Source organism: Callorhinus ursinus, unplaced genomic scaffold, assembly GCF_003265705.2.
Source record: "Callorhinus ursinus isolate GAN/ISIS: 27379988/994484 unplaced genomic scaffold, GSC_fseal_2.0 scaffold13, whole genome shotgun sequence".
Lineage (NCBI taxonomy): Eukaryota > Metazoa > Chordata > Mammalia > Carnivora > Otariidae > Callorhinus > Callorhinus ursinus.
Window position 1 is genome coordinate 37779529 of NW_027397075.1, and position 17535 is coordinate 37797063.

General features: G+C 37.7%; 1 protein-coding gene and 1 pseudogene across 5 annotated transcripts in view; one reads left to right on the forward strand and one right to left on the reverse strand.

The window, feature by feature from the left end:
- Positions 1–17535, forward strand: part of LOC141374014 (mitochondrial import inner membrane translocase subunit Tim9 pseudogene) — a 781319-nt pseudogene that overhangs the window by 256915 nt on the left and 506869 nt on the right.
- Positions 1–17535, reverse strand: part of PLA2G4A (phospholipase A2 group IVA) — a 165749-nt gene that overhangs the window by 78697 nt on the left and 69517 nt on the right. For all 5 annotated transcript variants that reach the window (XM_073900074.1, XM_073900072.1, XM_025877816.2 and 2 more), the window contains 2 exons: positions 6201–6238; positions 1908–2049 (listed from right to left, as the gene is read on the reverse strand). In XM_073900074.1, the coding sequence (XP_073756175.1) occupies positions 1908–2049; positions 6201–6229 (171 nt within the window). In that variant the 5' untranslated portion in view covers positions 6230–6238. The remainder of the gene's footprint in view (positions 1–1907; positions 2050–6200; positions 6239–17535) is intronic.

Consider the following 17535-nt stretch of genomic DNA (forward strand, 5'->3'; position numbering starts at 1 on the left):
CTGAAGAGAAAATTCTTAAGACCACAGAATGAGGAGAAAGAGGGCCTAGGGCGAAGATCTCTTATATTTAAAGAATGCACAGGGGGAAGATCCGCTACAGGGCACCAAAGAGGCATGATGAAAACAAAGAGGAGGCAGTAGGTGAAGGGTAGAGAACGTTTCACAAAGTAGGGGGACGTGTGTCATTTGCACCGACTGGGTTGAGGGAGACAGGGCCAGATCTTTTGCATTTATTAGTACGGGCGACTGGTAAAGCAACTGCAGCAGAATCATGAGGTCAGAAGCCTGAAAAAGTGAGGAGAGGACGAGATGGTGTAGGAAACTTGGAGAAGTCTGTGAACATAAGGAGAGAAGTGGAGAGACAGGAGAAGGGAAGGTACATTCCAGGCAGACTTTGTGGTTGTTCCTTTTCTCCCCTTCGTGTCAGAGTTGATATTTTCACAATAAAAATTCATAAAGAGGTAGAGGCAGACAAGTTGGGGGAGGGGAGTGGTCCTGGGAGAACTGGACAATTGAAACAATTGATAGGGCTCCTGTTTGGGGCTGGCAATCAGATCTGCGGTTGATCTGCATTTGAAAGAGAAGGAGCTGTTTCCTCCATGGAATTCAAGAGGGAAGAAGCAAAGAATAGCATAATTTATGGAACAGGGCAATCCTCTGGCAAGAAAGGAAGGTTTTGTCATCTGATGTCTATTGACCTCTCTTTGATTAGGAGGCAAGTCTATCAGTTGTGAGGGGAACAGAGGGTAGATCAGCAGGTGGGAGTGAAAGAAATAATTATTGCAAATAACTGGAAAGCAGCGAGGCAGGGAAACACAGATTGCAAGACAGGGTTTCGCAAATGAAACTGATGGCCAGAAATTAACAGAGGTAGCCATTTCCTGCCCTTTTTTTTCTTTTTTTCCTAGCAAACTCTTTCCTTCCTCTAGGCCTGACCAACAGTCTTCAATTCCAGGAGGACCTGCCATTGTAGGGGAGGGAAAGATTTTCCTCGACTCTTAAGGTCCCTGGCTGGGTCTGAAAATTAAACTGACAAGAGAGATTAACAGGAGAAAAGCACACAGATTTATTTAAGGTAAGTTTTATGTGACATAGGAATCTTCATAAGGAAATGAACACCCAAAGAATAGTTACAGGGAGGCCTGGGTGACTCAGTCGGTTTAAGCGTCTGCCTCCAGCTCAGGTCATGATTCCAGGGTCCTGGGATCGAGCCCCACATCGGGCTCCCTGCTCAGCAGGAAGTCTGCTTCTCCCTCTGCCTATTCCTCCCCCTGCTTGTGCTTGGTCTTTCTCTCTCAAATAAATAAAATCTTAAAAAAAAAAAGTTAATTCAATGATCCCATGGGGAGGGGGTTGGAGGGAAGGACAAATGGGGTGAAGGGGGTGGGAGGTATAGGTTTCTAGTTACGGAATGAATAGATCATGGAAATGAACGGTACAGCACGAGGAACAGCATCAGAGATATTGTAAGAATGTTGTATGGTAACACATAGTAGCTACACTTGTGAACACAGCATAACCAATGGACTCGTTGGATCGCTATGCTGTACACCTGAAACTAATGTAACATATGTCAACTATACTTCAATTAAAAAACAATACAAATAAATTTCAATGATCCTTTTACATCTGAGGCTAAACTTTTCTTACTAATAAACATCTTGTTTGTGCACAAGTATGCCTATGCATCTTTTTAAAACTCTATCTGATCAATATTACTAAATATGGGCAGCATCTGTGATCTTCCTCAAAGAATTTGTATTTATGAAACACTTACCTTATCTTAAAAAGCTGAAGATATAATGCTCAATCAATTTCAGTATTTCCACATCTGGGTGCAATTTGGAAGAGAGTACTAACAACAAGACTATTAAATCGCAATAACATTCGAAACATTTCCAACTCACATCACGTGTAGAATACAAGCCTTCACTATTCTCTGGACCCAGAAGTTTCTTTATGTTTTCCTTTATGTTTTCTTTTCTCTGTTGTCTGAACGTTTTCTCCTGATCACACAGAGCCATACTGAATCGGAGGTCTGGGGATGAACTGTATATAAAACAGAGAGTCATGAGCCAATGGCCCCCATAGCCTTGTTAAAAATCACCCAGTCCCTGGTTGCCTTGCTGATATATGCTCATTGCTCCCCTCAAACCATTTACTAGAAGGGAACCCAAAACAAGGATATAAAATGATGGATGTCTTAAAGCTGTGGGTTCCAAGGCATGTGTCCAGAAAATCAGGAGGAGATGTTTTTAAAAAAACAAAAACAAAAACAAGCAAACAAACAGACCCTGATAAATTCATCTTATAGCCAAAACTTCGGGAATTGCTTCAGAGAATAAACCTGTTTAGATCTGTTTCGCACAGTATTTCCCATGTTGTACATGATCAAGAATGCCTTCCCCTGGCCCTCCATCCCCCACTTCTCCATGACCTAACACTAACATTCCAAAGAGTCTGTGTTCTGAGAGGCACACTGGTAGAAATACCATCTTTAATGAACTGCCCTGTCTAAGAGATGTCCCCCTGTGACCAAAAAAGGAACTTCTAATGGTAGAACTTTAGACAACCACAAATAAGCCTATGGCTGGAGGATTTCAGGACCCTTACATTTGTACACCCTTCCTTTCTAATAATGGCAGCAGCAGCAACTTCTCAGATACCTATACTATGCCAGAAACCACACTAGATATATAGGTATGTATCACTGCAGAAATAATGGGAGTATTACACATTATTATATAATATTTTATTTTATAACTCCATATCACAGATCAAAAACACCGAAGCTCTGAGAGGTTAGGATCACAGAGCAAATATGTGATGTCTTTTCCACAACGCAACAATGCCTCACAAATGTTACAGGTCCAATACTGAATTCTAAAACCAGCTACTGAATTTTAAAATAGTAAAAAAAAAAAACAAAAACAAAAGAAAACCAAAAAATTCCCCCAAAAAACAACAACAACAAAAAGCAGAACAAGAAAACCTAGAAATCTATGTCGTGATGTGAAGAAATCCAAATGTAGAAAGCAGGAAGTTCGCTAATCAAATATTGTCTCTTTACTATTCATAAAAGTAAGTCCTTCCCTTCAGAATGAATTAAGTTGAAGTATCACTTCTGTTAATTCAGTGTATTTTTTTAAGATTTTATTTATTTATTTATTTGAGAGAGAAAGAGAGAAAGCACAAGCAGGGGGAGGGGCAGAAGGAGAAGCAGACTCCCTGCTGATGCGGGGCTCCATCCCAGGACTCTGGGATCATGACCTGAGCTGAAGGCAGATGCTTAACCCACTGAGCTACCCAGGCGCCCCTTATTCAGTGTATTTCTTCCAAAAGAAGACACTCCATAGTCTCTGGGCTGTGTACTCTGCAATGATATTTAATCACTGCAAATAATATTTTAATTATTACTTCCCAAAGGACAAATATGGACAACTCACAAAAGAGCATATATGATTAAAAATGAAAAACAAGAATATTTAGTTTCACTAGCAAATTTAAAAAATACTGATATTATTAATAGTTTTTAAGAAACATTTGAAGTATCTATTTTCCAGTACCTGGAAAAGGCAAAGTAACACTGTTATCATAAATTCATTTTGGGAATAAAAATTTGCAAAACACTTTTGAAAGTGATTAAGCGAATGAGCACCAAAAATAATTAAAATGTATATTACCTTTGACTAATTCTATTTTACTGTAAATTTTGAAAGGATTAATCATATTATCCAATAATAAAAAATGGTCAGGATAGTATATTAAAGCATGGATTACGCAGTTATTAAATTTGATTATTATGAGGTTTAGGTAACAAGGAGGAAAAGAGATAAGAGTGAAGGAGCATTTTTTAAGTCGAGCCTTAGGATAAACTCTCTGTTGTTATTATTTATTATAATATATTAGGTTGAGTACCTTCTAACCATTTTAAGAAATAAAAATATCACCTGCACAGTTGTCTATGAACCCATCTCAATTGTTTCCTTTTCTGCTCCTCAGAGTAACCATTACCTTAGACTTGCTCTTCGGTATTCCAGTGTATTAATTTATAATTTTCCAGTATATATTTATATCACTAAATAATACATAGAGTCATTTTATGGGTTTTAAACTTTTTTTGTAAATGCTATCAATTGTATTCTGCAATTTCTTCCCCCTGGAACATTTTGTTTTTGAGATTCACATAAACAGATATATAAATAGAAATAATTCAAACATTTTTACTATTATGGGGTATTTCCATTATATGGTTAGAATATAATTTATTTATCCATGAACATTGAGGTTGCTTCTAATTTCTGTAAACTATTACAGTTTTACTATGAACATGTGGTGCACATGCAGAAAACTTTTCTATTTTATATTAATATAAAACAATATATGCTTTTTCTAAAGGACATCTCATTAAATCATCACAATATACTTATAACGCACTGTTTTTTTATTTTACAAATGAGTAAAAAAGTGATTAAAAATCTTTGAGCTGTTCACATAATTAGCAAGAGGCAGATTTAAGACTAGGACTTCTCATTCTGGAACTCATGTTCCTTATAATATACTATGCTGATCACTATCTTAGTTTTTTAAAAAAATCTATGAACAGAGCAATAAACATAGATGTTTACAAGATATTAGTATAAAATGCAAAAGAAAATTCAAAATATTGAGTAATTTTATAAATATAGTAAGAGAAGTTTGGTTCATTTATTTATTTCCTCTTTCATGTATTATCTTTTTTTTTTTTTAAAGATTTTATTTTTTTTTGAGAGAGAGAAAGTGAGAGAGCACAAGTAGGGGGAGCAGCAGAGGGAGAGGGAAAAGCAGGCTCCTGGCCGAACAGGGAGCCTGATGTGGGGCTCGATCCTAGGACCCTGGGATCATGACCTGAGCTGAAGGCAGATGCTTAATGGATTGAGCCACCCAGGCACCCCTCATGTATTATCTTTAACTCTAATTTTCTTTCATGATTTTATTTTATATCTAATGGAAGACATGCCATGGAAAGTTGACTTTTTCTTTGAAGAACATTTCCATTTCAGAGTCAAGACAAATGAACATATAAAAATAGAGTTTGATTAAAGTTCATCATAAACGTATAGTAAATTGCTTCTGGACACATGTACTTTATTTAGCTGAGTTTTTTCCTACATTTTTTGATAACTATGCTTTGTTAAAGTGAATTTCTTTTACATGTTATAGGCCTAATTACAGCAATGAAGACCATTTCCCAAGACAAATAGCATGACTTCCTTGTCAAATAACAAAAATTTTTCTAATCTCATGCTATAAAACATACTACTTTAAGCAAGAATCAACACAATGCAGAATAACACAACTCAATTACTTGGACTGTCCTTTGATACTTCCTGACACATCTTGAGGGACAGTGGTAATTTATGTAATAATTTACTAAGTTGAATCAATGCGTTACAGGAACCAAAATAAGAGAAAGAAATACCTAACCCAATGTCAATGTATCCATTTTCATTCATTTGGCAAATCACACGATAGGAGAATATTACACTAATACATGTGGTGTTTGGGTAAATTAAATGTGTACTAGTTACTGTGGTAAAACCCACTTCAACAGGGAAGTTCAAGAAGACGCAGAAAGTTTGAGGGAGGTGGGATGCAGTGAATTCAGCGTTAGATCCAGCTAATTCTCCAGGTAGGCCTGACTCCTCTAAGATGCACCATTTGAAAATAAATAAATGATTTTCCAACATTTTTTTGGAGACCACTTCCAAAGAGCAACATGCTTCATGGAACTTTACTAAAGTAGTTCTGCTGATCTCCATGAACAAAAACAGTCTCAATTTTTAGTTTTTCATTTTTATAGTTTCCTGTTTATGTTTACTTTCATGTTTTTGAATATCTATCTGAGTCAACAATGAAAAAGACTTAAATAACCATATTTGTTCATTCTATGGGAAATGAACCTTAGGGAGGACTCTCTAAAAGCTCTTATTATTGACCTTATAAGCCCTAAATTCTATTATTCAAAGGCCAAACTACAGGAAAATTAAGCAAAGATATTAAATTTATTATTTTTAATGCAGTAGCTATTAGGGAAGAGCTAAAGAAAAGTGTAATGTGTTTTTATACAGCTGTTAGAATTATTTCATATTTTAGAAGTTTACCCTTTAACAATTAAAATGTCAGTGGATCACTCTACCCAATGAAATAAATGTACTTACCAAACTTCAAGAGACATTTCTAGAAACATTTCAGTGACCTAGAACAGATGTATTAATCAGATTAGGTCATAAAATGGATGCGTGTTACATATAATGCAAACAAGGTCAAAACAATTTTTGAGTGCCAGATTATTTTTAACCTAAAAGAATCCTAAAAAAAGAAGTAACATAGCTTCATGAAGATCCTAAATTATGGATGTATTTCAACAAATATATATATATTTGCTATTTTTCACAATATAAGTCTAATCAGTCATTTTAGTAAACATAAGAATTGCCTCTGCATAGTTGTTTTCCTTGTTCACTAAAATGAAGTAGTTGCGTTCTACAATCATTATGCGTGAAATCTAAAAATTGCCTGAGCTCTAAAAACTATGAAGATGTGCTTATTATTCGGGAACTATTCCTGGGCCAAAAAGCCTGGGTGAAAATACACACAGGTGCATTTGTGACAAGTGTGGGCTGTAACAAACTGGAGACAGAACACCTATACAAGGTGGCAGCAGGACCAGGGGCCAGCCAACTGTGGTCAGCTCAGGAAACATCTACAGATGGGAGGTGGGGCTCAGGTTTTCATTTTTTCAACACTGTGTGAGCCAACCAAATTTATGGGAGGACCCTGTCCTGCCAATGGGCCAACTGTGGTTTAATGGAAAAGAGAGTGATTAATATCCACAGAGAAGAAGGGGTATTAAAGGTGTCTTTCCAGAGACTATACATCTGTTGTATGGAAAGACCTCTGTACTACTCCTGCCATTAGTTATCAATAACGTAATTTTAGATTGTTATGAGAACCAAATGAGAAAATGTTTTGAAGGTTGCTGCATCATTGTAAAATGGTGCTATTATTTTTATTATACTAGTTACCATAGAATATAGTTAGAGTGAACCTGCCCAATACCTTTGGATAGAACAGAACTCGGATATGCCTCTTAAAAGTGAAGAGGATGTTTTTGGAAGCAACATAAAATGCTATAGATTATTGGCTTTGTTTTCTTTTTGGTTTCACAGGATGGAAAAAAACAAGCTAGAAGGAGCTTTCCAAAAGGTTAAAATAAGTTCATGGCTAATTCTCAGGACTGCATTTTATGAGTAAGAAAAAGGTACTGAAATCATCTGTACAAGAATTTGCCTCTCCCACTAAACGGTAAGCTTTATCTTATATAGATCTCTATTACAGTTCATTGCACAGTGTTAGGTATTCAACACATAATCAATAGATACCTGTTGAATTATTGTGCGTGTGTGTGTGAGGGGAGCACATGAGGCAATCTTTCCTTGTCAAGAAAGATTTCATTGCTGTGAAACATAAAATCATGGGTTGGTCTAACACACATAGCAGTTCCTCTGGAATTCTATGACCCTTACTCATCAAGGCAGCATATCAAATTACTTTGAAGTTAACAAAATAATCAAGAATCCCAGTACAAATGGAATTACACATGCCCCAATGAATCAGAGTTCAGTTATAAGTCAAAAAGGTGACTGGCTTCTAAACAATTAATGGAGCTGCTGTCTGTTCTACCAGTGGTAGCCCTGCTGAGACCACACCCCAGCAGCACATCGTGTCTATTCCCTATTTCTAAATTTCAAACGGAGTCTTTCCCAAAGAGGGCTTGGAAAACTTTATAGTGAATGAGGTTGCTTTGGATATTTAGCGAGAAAAACAAGACATGGGTAAAACACAGTCTGTTTTTTTTTTTCCCAAAAAAATATATGAAAGCTGGTATTAAAACAAGACTTAGATTTACTGTTTTCATCTCCAGAGGGCAAAAACACTATGGGAGAATGGAAACTCAAAGAACGACATTACAACTCTTTGTGAAGTATTCTAACCAATGGAAAGATTCGAAGCTGGAATGGGCTTCCTAGTCCAATGTGCCACATGATGACAGGGTTGAGAAAAAAGATGGCTCTCCGACTGGCAGGTCCTCCTAAGCAATTTAGATATTAAGATAATCAATGCCTGGCTATATCTAATGCCTACTTGTCCTGACAACTGAATAAATAAAAGGAAAGTTCATGGTCATATTTATCTTCTCCACAGAAGGTCCCTTCTATAGCCAACCACAGCACTTCTTGGCTAAGATATTCATAATCCTAGAAGACTGACTGATAAGACTTCTTAAATGAAGGCAGGATGAGAGAAGGGAAAACACAGGATTTTCCCACCATGTACAGTAATACAGAATGTGCTGTGGCGGAACTTATCACATGGATTGGTATCCTCACTTCCACATGTGGCCCAAGCGGATCACCGACCATCTGGAGGAAATTTTAAACTCTCCCACTTGATGTGCTATGCTCAGACATGCTATGAAGACCAACGTTTACAATCTCCCCATACCTTTTAACCTGAAACATGTCATTCGGATGCAATAGCCACGAAAACATGTACTTCCTGTGAGGCACTAAACAAGAATTGGAAATTCCTTCCCACACACTGCATCATGGTCTTCCACATTGCTTGTAGTCTCAAAGCAATTTGAAGGAAAGGTGATCCAGTCTCTCTGGCTCTCCCCGACCCCATAACGCCTAGCTAGAAGCCAGACAAATGAGAATAACTCCACCCCTTCTAGGAATTATAAATGTACTCATTGTACATTCTTGTGGAAAACAACAATCTCATCTTTGAATTCCACAGTGGAAAGCAATTTAGGATGCTTACAATGGGAGATGTTCACCCAGGGGGAGAAGGTAAGGACCTAGAGGAGAGAAACCATATAAAGAAGCCATTTTAGATTTTAAAATAATTTATTTTTTAAAAGATTTTATTTATTTATTTGAGAGAGAGAGCAAGAGAGAGAAAACACAGAGGGAGAGGGAGAAGCAGACTCCCTGCTGAGCAGAGAGCCCAACACGGGACTTGATCCCATGACCCCGAGATCATGACCTGAGCTGGAGGCAGACACTTAACTGACTGAGCCACCCAGGCGCCCCTTAAAAATAGTTTTTTAAAGTACCTAACCTGTTAACTTGCTTGCAAACTTTCCATGGTCATTTTGAAATGATAAAGTTAAAGCAACAAGCATAGTGCCTGGCATTAAGGAGGTCGTTTAAAATTATTATTATGAAAAGATGCACACAAATGATTTTAAACTTGAGGATCTAGCCTATTAATAAAGAGCTCTTCAAATAGGCTATGCCTTTGCTTGTTAATATACTCCAGCATTTACAATCTTTACTTTCAATAAAACATTACTTCGAATTCAATGCACTCTTCCCCAGCCTCCCCCACCCCAGTAAAATAAAACAGCAACTGATCACCAGGCAGATTCAACAATCATTTACATCTTTTGAGAGAATAACAGTATTTTCTGCTTTATCTGTATATAGCTGACCTGTACAAGATAAAATAAAATTATATTTAAAAAATAAGGGCCACTTTTACTAAAAATCATGTTTCTATACACTGTAACCCTATCCAATGAAGAAGGAAGCAGATGTGGATCTAACAAGAGGCAATTCAAGTGTAGAGCAGAAATTCACAATTCCACCAATACAAGCCAGATCACATCTAGGTAAATTTTGCAAGTTTAAAATTGAATGAGATACTGCTAAAGTCACTTTTTAAAATATATATGATGTTTATTTTTTAAATTGAGATGTAAGGGACATTTAACATTATATTAATTTAAGATTTATAACACAATGATTTAACATTTTTATATATTGCAAAATGATCACCACAGTAAGTCTAGTTAACATATGTGATTTCTTAATAAAATGAAATTCGCATTTACTACCAGGAATCATCTAATCCATTCACCCAAGAATTCAGGATAATTGTGCCCCTGTCCCCCTCAAATGGTCTTTAAAAGATTTGAAAGATTAAAAAATACACTATTTCGCCTACAGTCATGTTCCACTCTATCATGCAAGGTTCCTCCTTACATTTGAGGATGATCTCTCTTTCCTTGATTTAAGGTCCCTTTTCCTTACATAGACATTGGAAATTCTAAACCAGATTTCCTAGAGCAATATTACCAAACCAAATGGGAATCTCTCACACTCTAGTTTCTCCTTTTAAACTTAATTTACTTTCATTATTCCTATCTGAGCACTTCCCAGATTTTCTGTATTTCTGATAAGTGCATTCATTTATCCATTCATCCAAAAATGACTCAAGCACCTAATGTGTATCAGGATAGGTATGCAATAATAATTAAGCTGAAATGTATTCTACTCCTTGATGGAACTTAGGTGCAGTAGAGGACCCAGGAAGACAAGAACATTCTAAAAGGCCCTATAATTTAAAAGTTGCAAATTGTGAAAGTGTCAAAAAGACTTAAGTTTCCATTGCTAGCATCCCCCCCAAAAATGTGTTCTCTCTTAAAGCCATTGTTTGACCTGTGTTTGAACCCTGATCCGCCTCCATCTGACAGCATTCACATCTTAGCCAAAGATCCCCCAGACTTCTCATAAAAGTATATAGTCCTCTTGTTTCCCCTCCAAACTCTGCTTTGTCTCATTCACTCAGCTAAACTGTAGTCCTAGTCTTCACACATCAAGACATAGTTTTCCAAAGAAATCATCCTGACACTAACTTTACATTCTGAACTCAGCATCAAAACTACCATCTTTTTAAAGCTTTGCCATTCTCTCTTCTATAGAACTGCCTCATTCATTTTCAAGTTTACAATCATGAATAAGCAACAATCAAAGAAAGCAATCAGTCAGAATCAGATGCCACAGAAGCCATGAGACATGGCTATTTTTAAACAATACCACTAACATCTAAATAAAGATGGCAAATAAAAACACCATACCACGTAAACTTGAGAGGCTATCTTCCTCAAGGTATTGGCCAAAACAAACTAATTTCATCTAGAGAATAAAAAAGTGTAATCTTTCTCTACCATACTTCAAAACCTCAGGATTTTTAAGATTCTCTTGAAGTGGGCTACTTTGTTTACAAAAAACACAGCAAATTCTGAATATGTTATATCCTTCCACTTTAAAATGGGATTCTGTAACCCATAGCCACACATGATATATTCAGGAATGGGTGACTGGAGCATTTTTGAACTGTGTGAAATGATCACTAAAGCAAATGATCACTAAACTTAAAGGCTCTACATATATATATATATGTTTATATATATATATGTTCATTTTGGTAAGTTCAAACAAATAAGTTTAATAGGTAAGTCAGTTTCATGAAGCACATGACAGTTAAATCTGGCCAGTTATAATAAGAATATCTAATATTTATTTAGTGCTTACTGGACCAGGCACTGTTCTAAAGCTTTCCATGTATTAATTAATTTAACCATAACCACAACCTTAAAAAGAGGTAGGTACTATATACAACCCTGTTTCACAGATGAGGATGCATGGCAGAGAGAAAAAAAAAATGTTCAACATCACATGGGCAATAAGTACCAGAATCATGATTCCAACCCAGGCAGCGGCTGGCTGACTCTGAGCCTGGGGTCAAAAACAGCAGGTCCTGCCAATTTCTTTCAAATGACAACTGTGATGCTCTCTCACTTTGTGACTCCAATAAACACAACCTGACCCTAAATACCAGCAAGAAAACAAAACAAAATGTGGACCCAGCCCTAAGATAGGCTTTTTCCTAAAAACAACAAATAATCATGAACAACAAAAAAAGTTCAAAAATCGAGTGATAAATCAGTCTTGGGAAAAGCCGGATCCACTGTAAATTCCCACTCTGCGGCTGCAGCTGGTCCTCAGTGCCCCCAGTGATCATTGCATTCAGCTCTTGCAGACACCGGAGAGTTGCTGCTTGTGCTCACTTAGCTCAAGTCACCCTGCACTCCTCATACTTGTCCCTGGCCACAGAAGTCTGCTAAAGCTGCATCAACCTTTTTGTTTTCACTAGGAAACAGACTCTGTCTCTTTACCTACTAACTTGCTGCTTACTAATCCATCTGAGGAAGAAGCCAAATCCTGTTGGCTTGAAATTCCCCATTACCGGGTCAAAAACCTTCCATAACACACCGCTGTGGGTAGGAAAACATCCAAATTCTAACACCTCAAATTTGAGCTCTGCCGTAGTTTGACCCGTGTACCTATTCTTCCTTTATGCACGAATGCTCTGCTCTCATCACACTGGTCTAGACACTGTTTCCTGAACACACTTGTCCTTCCGAGTCCCATGACTATGAGCAAAGGCTCAGGCTAGTCTCTCCACCAGAATGGCCTTCCACCCCGTTTGTGATCCAACCACATCCTTCCTTTAAGTACAAGCCTAAACCATTGATATCCATTTTAACTCACTGAAACCCCATCCCCCTTCACCTCCCTGTCCTCATTTCCTACCACAATCCCTACCACTCTTTCTTAGCCATATTCTCTTCAGTGCTGCTACTCAACACGCCAGGCAAACTTCCGTTGCAGGACTTTTCTACTCAGAGCAAGTTCTGGCCCCCTTCCCCCTGCCCCCCCACCCCCGATATCAGAGATGCTCTTAGCCACATTTTTGGAACTGCATTTGCAACCCCCTTTACATACATAAACACCTCTTTCCTCCTTCCCTGGTTTATTTAGCACTTACTGCTATCACTACGTAACACACGTAACTTTTACTTATTAATCTTGCTTCTTGTCTCTCTTACTAAGTAAAATATGAGTCCCAGGAGAGGAGGGATTCTTATTGTTTTGTTCACTGCTGAATAGGTAGTTCCTAAAGACTTGCCTGACACACAGTAGGTGTTTAATAGTTATTTGTGAAATGAATGAATGAATGAATAATTCCTTCTTATAATGCTCACTGTATATATTATCTACACTATCTGGCACTTAAAATTATACTATATAAATACTAAACTCTAGTTAATGATATCCTTAAGTGTTTAGGGGTGAGGCATTGTGTTGTCTGCAATTTGTTTTTATTTTTTATGAAGATTTTATTTATTTTATTTATTTAGAGAAAAAGCGCAGGAGTTGGGGTAGGGGCAGAGGGAGAGGGAGAGAGAGAGGATCTCAACACAGGGCTGGATCCCACGACCTCGACACCACAACCTGAGCAGAAACCAAGAGTCAGATGCCCACCGACTGAGCCACTCAGGCACCTCTCCAATTTGTTTTTAAATGCATCAAAAAAATAAGATGGTTTGGGGCGCCTGGGTGGCACAGTCGGTTAAGCAGCCAACTCTTGGTTTCAGCTCAGGTCGTGATCTCAGGGTTGTGAGATTGAGCCCCATGTAGGGCTCCATGCTCAGCGAGGAGTCTGCTTAAGACTCTCTCTCCCTCTCCCTCTGCCCCTCCCACCCCATCCTCTCTCTCCCTCTCTTTCTCTAAAATAAATAAATGAATATTTAAGAAGTAAGATGGTTTGATGGATGGATAGATGGAGAGATATGTAGCAAAGCAAATACAGTAAAACAATTGTAGAGTCTACGTGGCAGTTATACAAATCTTTCAACTTTTTTCTATGTTTGAAAATTCTTATAATAACATTTGGAGAAGAATACAACACTTTAGAAAGGGCTTCCCTGACTATATACACTTCAGTTGCCCACCAGCTATTCCCTATCACATCCCTCTATTCTATTTTCCTCACAGTACTAGCGGATATTGTTATCGATTGTCCTTTGCTTTCTGATCCTATTTACCTTCCCCATTAGAAAGCAAGCTCTCTGGGAACCAGAACATCATATATCACGTCCTCTACTGTTTGCCCATCACCTAGAATACTACTTAGAACATAGTAAATGTCTAATAGCTCCTAAGTAAGTAAATTAATGACTAGATGCCTCATGACACTGCTTACTGTACTACTTCTGAGTTTATACATGAATGTCTACTCCTTTCCAAACAGATTATTAGTTCCTTGAAAATGAACTTTTTGTAGCTTTCTTAACATTTAGCAAAGCATTAGCTGCAAAATTTTAGCTGCTCAAATTCTCATATTAAAAAATAGTCTACTGGGCGCCTGGGTAGCTCAGTCGGTTAAGCGTTTGGCTCAGGTCATGATCCCAGGGTCCTGGAATGGAGCTTTGCATTGGGCTCCTTACTCAGCAGAGAGTCTGCTTCTCCCTCTCCCTCTACCCCTTGGCCTTGCTCATGCTCTCTCTCTCGTTCTCTCTCTCAAATAAATAAATAAAATCTTTAAAAAATAATCTACTGATAGGTCAGTATTTTAAAATCACATAATGAAGATTTTTGTGTGTGTGTGTCCCCGGGTGGGCACAAAATGAAAGATTTTTATTATTGTTTTGTTTCCATATCCGTCAAATGGAAAGAATTAAAAATTCTTGAATGAAAATAGTCATATAAAAAAGGTATTCTTTCTGGATCACAGAACTTTATAAATTAGAAAGATCTTACATTAATCAAAACTTCTATCTTAGAGATGAAGAATATAAGGCAGAAAGGAAGAGTGACAAATCAAACATTCTAGAGGGAGATTAGTGACCAAGACAGAATGAGAGAATGGATCTCCCGATTCCCTGAGTGGGTAGTGCAAGCCCGTGGGAATCTGGCAATCTCCATTTGGAGACTCCCTTTCTTTCTCTAGCTGGCTGCTGGCCACAGAAATCACTCTATGTTGACTCAGTATTAACTTCTGGATGGCAAAATTTTGAAGAAGTTTTTGTTAATAATGTCTTGGCTGGAAACCTGTGTTCTCTCTTTGCCAAATCCAAGTGTTTTCTTTACTATTCCAGACTGTTATAATCATCTTCAAGAATTGTTTAAAAACTTCTTTTCCCACATTATTCCCTCACAGTCTGTTCTCTCTCACATCCTTAAACACTGGAAAGAACACCCCTGCTCCTCTGAAAGATGGGGTGCAGAGGTGAGGCGAGGCTGGAGAGTGTGCACAGGGCACACCATGTGATCTGGGGAATGCCAGGGGCTCTCTACCCAGCCCTGCGCCTTTGCCTTTCCCCCTCTACCATCACAGATCACCAACGCAAACAATTGTCCTTCAGATACAAACTTCAAAGGTCTCTTAAGAACAGAGTGATGAAGAAAAGCTGTTTGGCCAACTGTTTTCTCAGGCGCACTAAAGAAACTAATTATGTAAGCTACTTTAAATTCAGGAATGCAGAAAGTCTTTTTTAGGGCCCGGAGGTTACACAGCTAACCATAGGAAATGACAGGAGGAGAGGAAATGCATGTTTCCTTCCAATATCTTCTCCCATAATCAGACTGAAGACGGGGAAAAACATACTGTGGAAAGGCCAATCCATGCTTACAAAGCTGTCAATAGACATTTATTGAGAACCCAGTCCTAGAGACACGCCTTAGGAAGGTTGCGGGATATTAGCCTTTGACCATCTCTAAACTTTACCCCACCACTCATCGACGTGTGCCTGCAAAGCCTTGTAACTTGCCAGGCCCCGACTTGCTTTCTTCTTTCAAGACTCCATGCCTTTGCATTTATAAAATGCTTAATACGTTCTAAGCACTATATATATGTACGGATACATCCATGTGCATACATTAGTGATATATATTTCTATAACCAAGCATCATTATAAATTTAATACGTAATAAATTCTATACTTAATAAATACATAAACTAAGCAACACATTATATCTTATGTAATAAACCATATAAAAGTATAATTATGTATGGATACATTCATGTGCATACAGTATTTTTTTAAGATTTATTTATTTATTTTAGAGAGACAGAGTGGGAAGGCGCAGAGGGAAAGGGAGAGAGAAACCTTAGCAGACTCTGAGTGGCGACTGACTGTGCATACAGTATTGATATATATTTCTATAACCAAGCATTATTATGTATTTCTTTTTTTTTAAGATTTTATTTATTTGAGAGAGAGAGAAAGGGAGGGAGAGCATGAGCAGAGGCAGAGGCAGACTCCCCACTAAGCAGGGAGCCCAATGCAGGGCTCAGTCCCCAGACCCCGGGATCATGACCTGAACTGAAGGCAGATGCTTAACCAACTAAGCCACCCAGGTGCCCACCCTATACATTTCATATGTAATAAATTTTATACTTAATAAATATATAAACTAAGTAACATATAATCTATATCTTATGTAATATACTATAAAAAGTATAATCAAATAATTACATCTAAATGTATTTAAAATATATGTATGTGTAATATAATTACAGTATATATTATATGCTATATTATATATAAGTAAAATTAAGTCATTTAATCATAAATGAGTTATCATAAACTCTCTTATGAGATATTATCTCCATTTTACAGATGAGTAAATCAAGACCTGGAAGAGCTAAGTGATTTCACCGGGATGAAACAGATAGTAAAGGGCAGAGCTGACATTTAAACACCAAATAACCTAGCTTCAAATGCCAAGGCATTAACTACTATGTTCACTCTTCAACCTATTCAAAATCACCTCCTTGTATGCAGTGGTCGCTGGCTTCCCCTGACAACAGTCTGTCTTTATTCTGTCTTCCTGCCACACGTTCCTGATTGATGCTATCTCACCGTATGGTGGTTTCATTTCTCACATGTTTCTATCTCCTCTGCCCACTTCCTATCCCAACCCCTACCTCACCTCTACCCCACATAGACGTAACTGAGGGAAGAGGCTCCTGTGTCTTATTCTTCTTTATATTCCTTGCACAAAGCACAGTGGCTGGTACACAGTGGACTTCACTAAACATTTACAAGAGGGATGAATGCAAGAACTTTAAAAAAAAAAGTCAACAGAACTGTGGCAGTGTATCTCTTGGCACTAGACTAAGACATAGAGAAGACACGCTTCCTGGAGTAGCTGAAGGAGTCAGCAGGGCGTGTGGGACTAGAGTGTCCTCAAGGCACCTGGGCTGCCCCGCTTGCATGAACTGGTCAGGTAGACCTTCGGGCTTAAGTTGGTTTCTAAACAGGTATACATTCATCCAGTAAATATAAACTATGTATTAGCTCTGTAATTAGGCATGCATAACCAGTATTCCTGACCTATAGGATTTTAGTTTATGGGGAGAGGGAGGGAGATAAGAAATCGAACAATTTAAATGCCTCAGTCCCAGTGAATACCATAGATAATTATCTTAGGGCTTCAGAGAAGGAGGTCACTTGGGATAGTAACAGAAAGGAGGTGAGAGTTAAGGAACAGGCAGGTTTGGGGGAAGACAGCCAATTTGAAGTCATTCCAAGGACAAGCAAAAACACAGAGCCTCTTCCAACAAGAAATTAATACACTAACCAGCCTTCTGGATACTGGTCCGTCAGTTGTTTACATTTCTCACTGTAAACTTCTAAATTAGTTTCTGATAAAATTCAAAATCCAATGTTCGCTCTGTATTAGTAATCTTTCTACGGCTTTGTGATTCCTAAATTATTGAAATTTCAGAAACGCAGCATACCTAGAAGTGTAAAAAAAAAAAAAAAAAAAAAAACCCAAGACTATTCCTGCT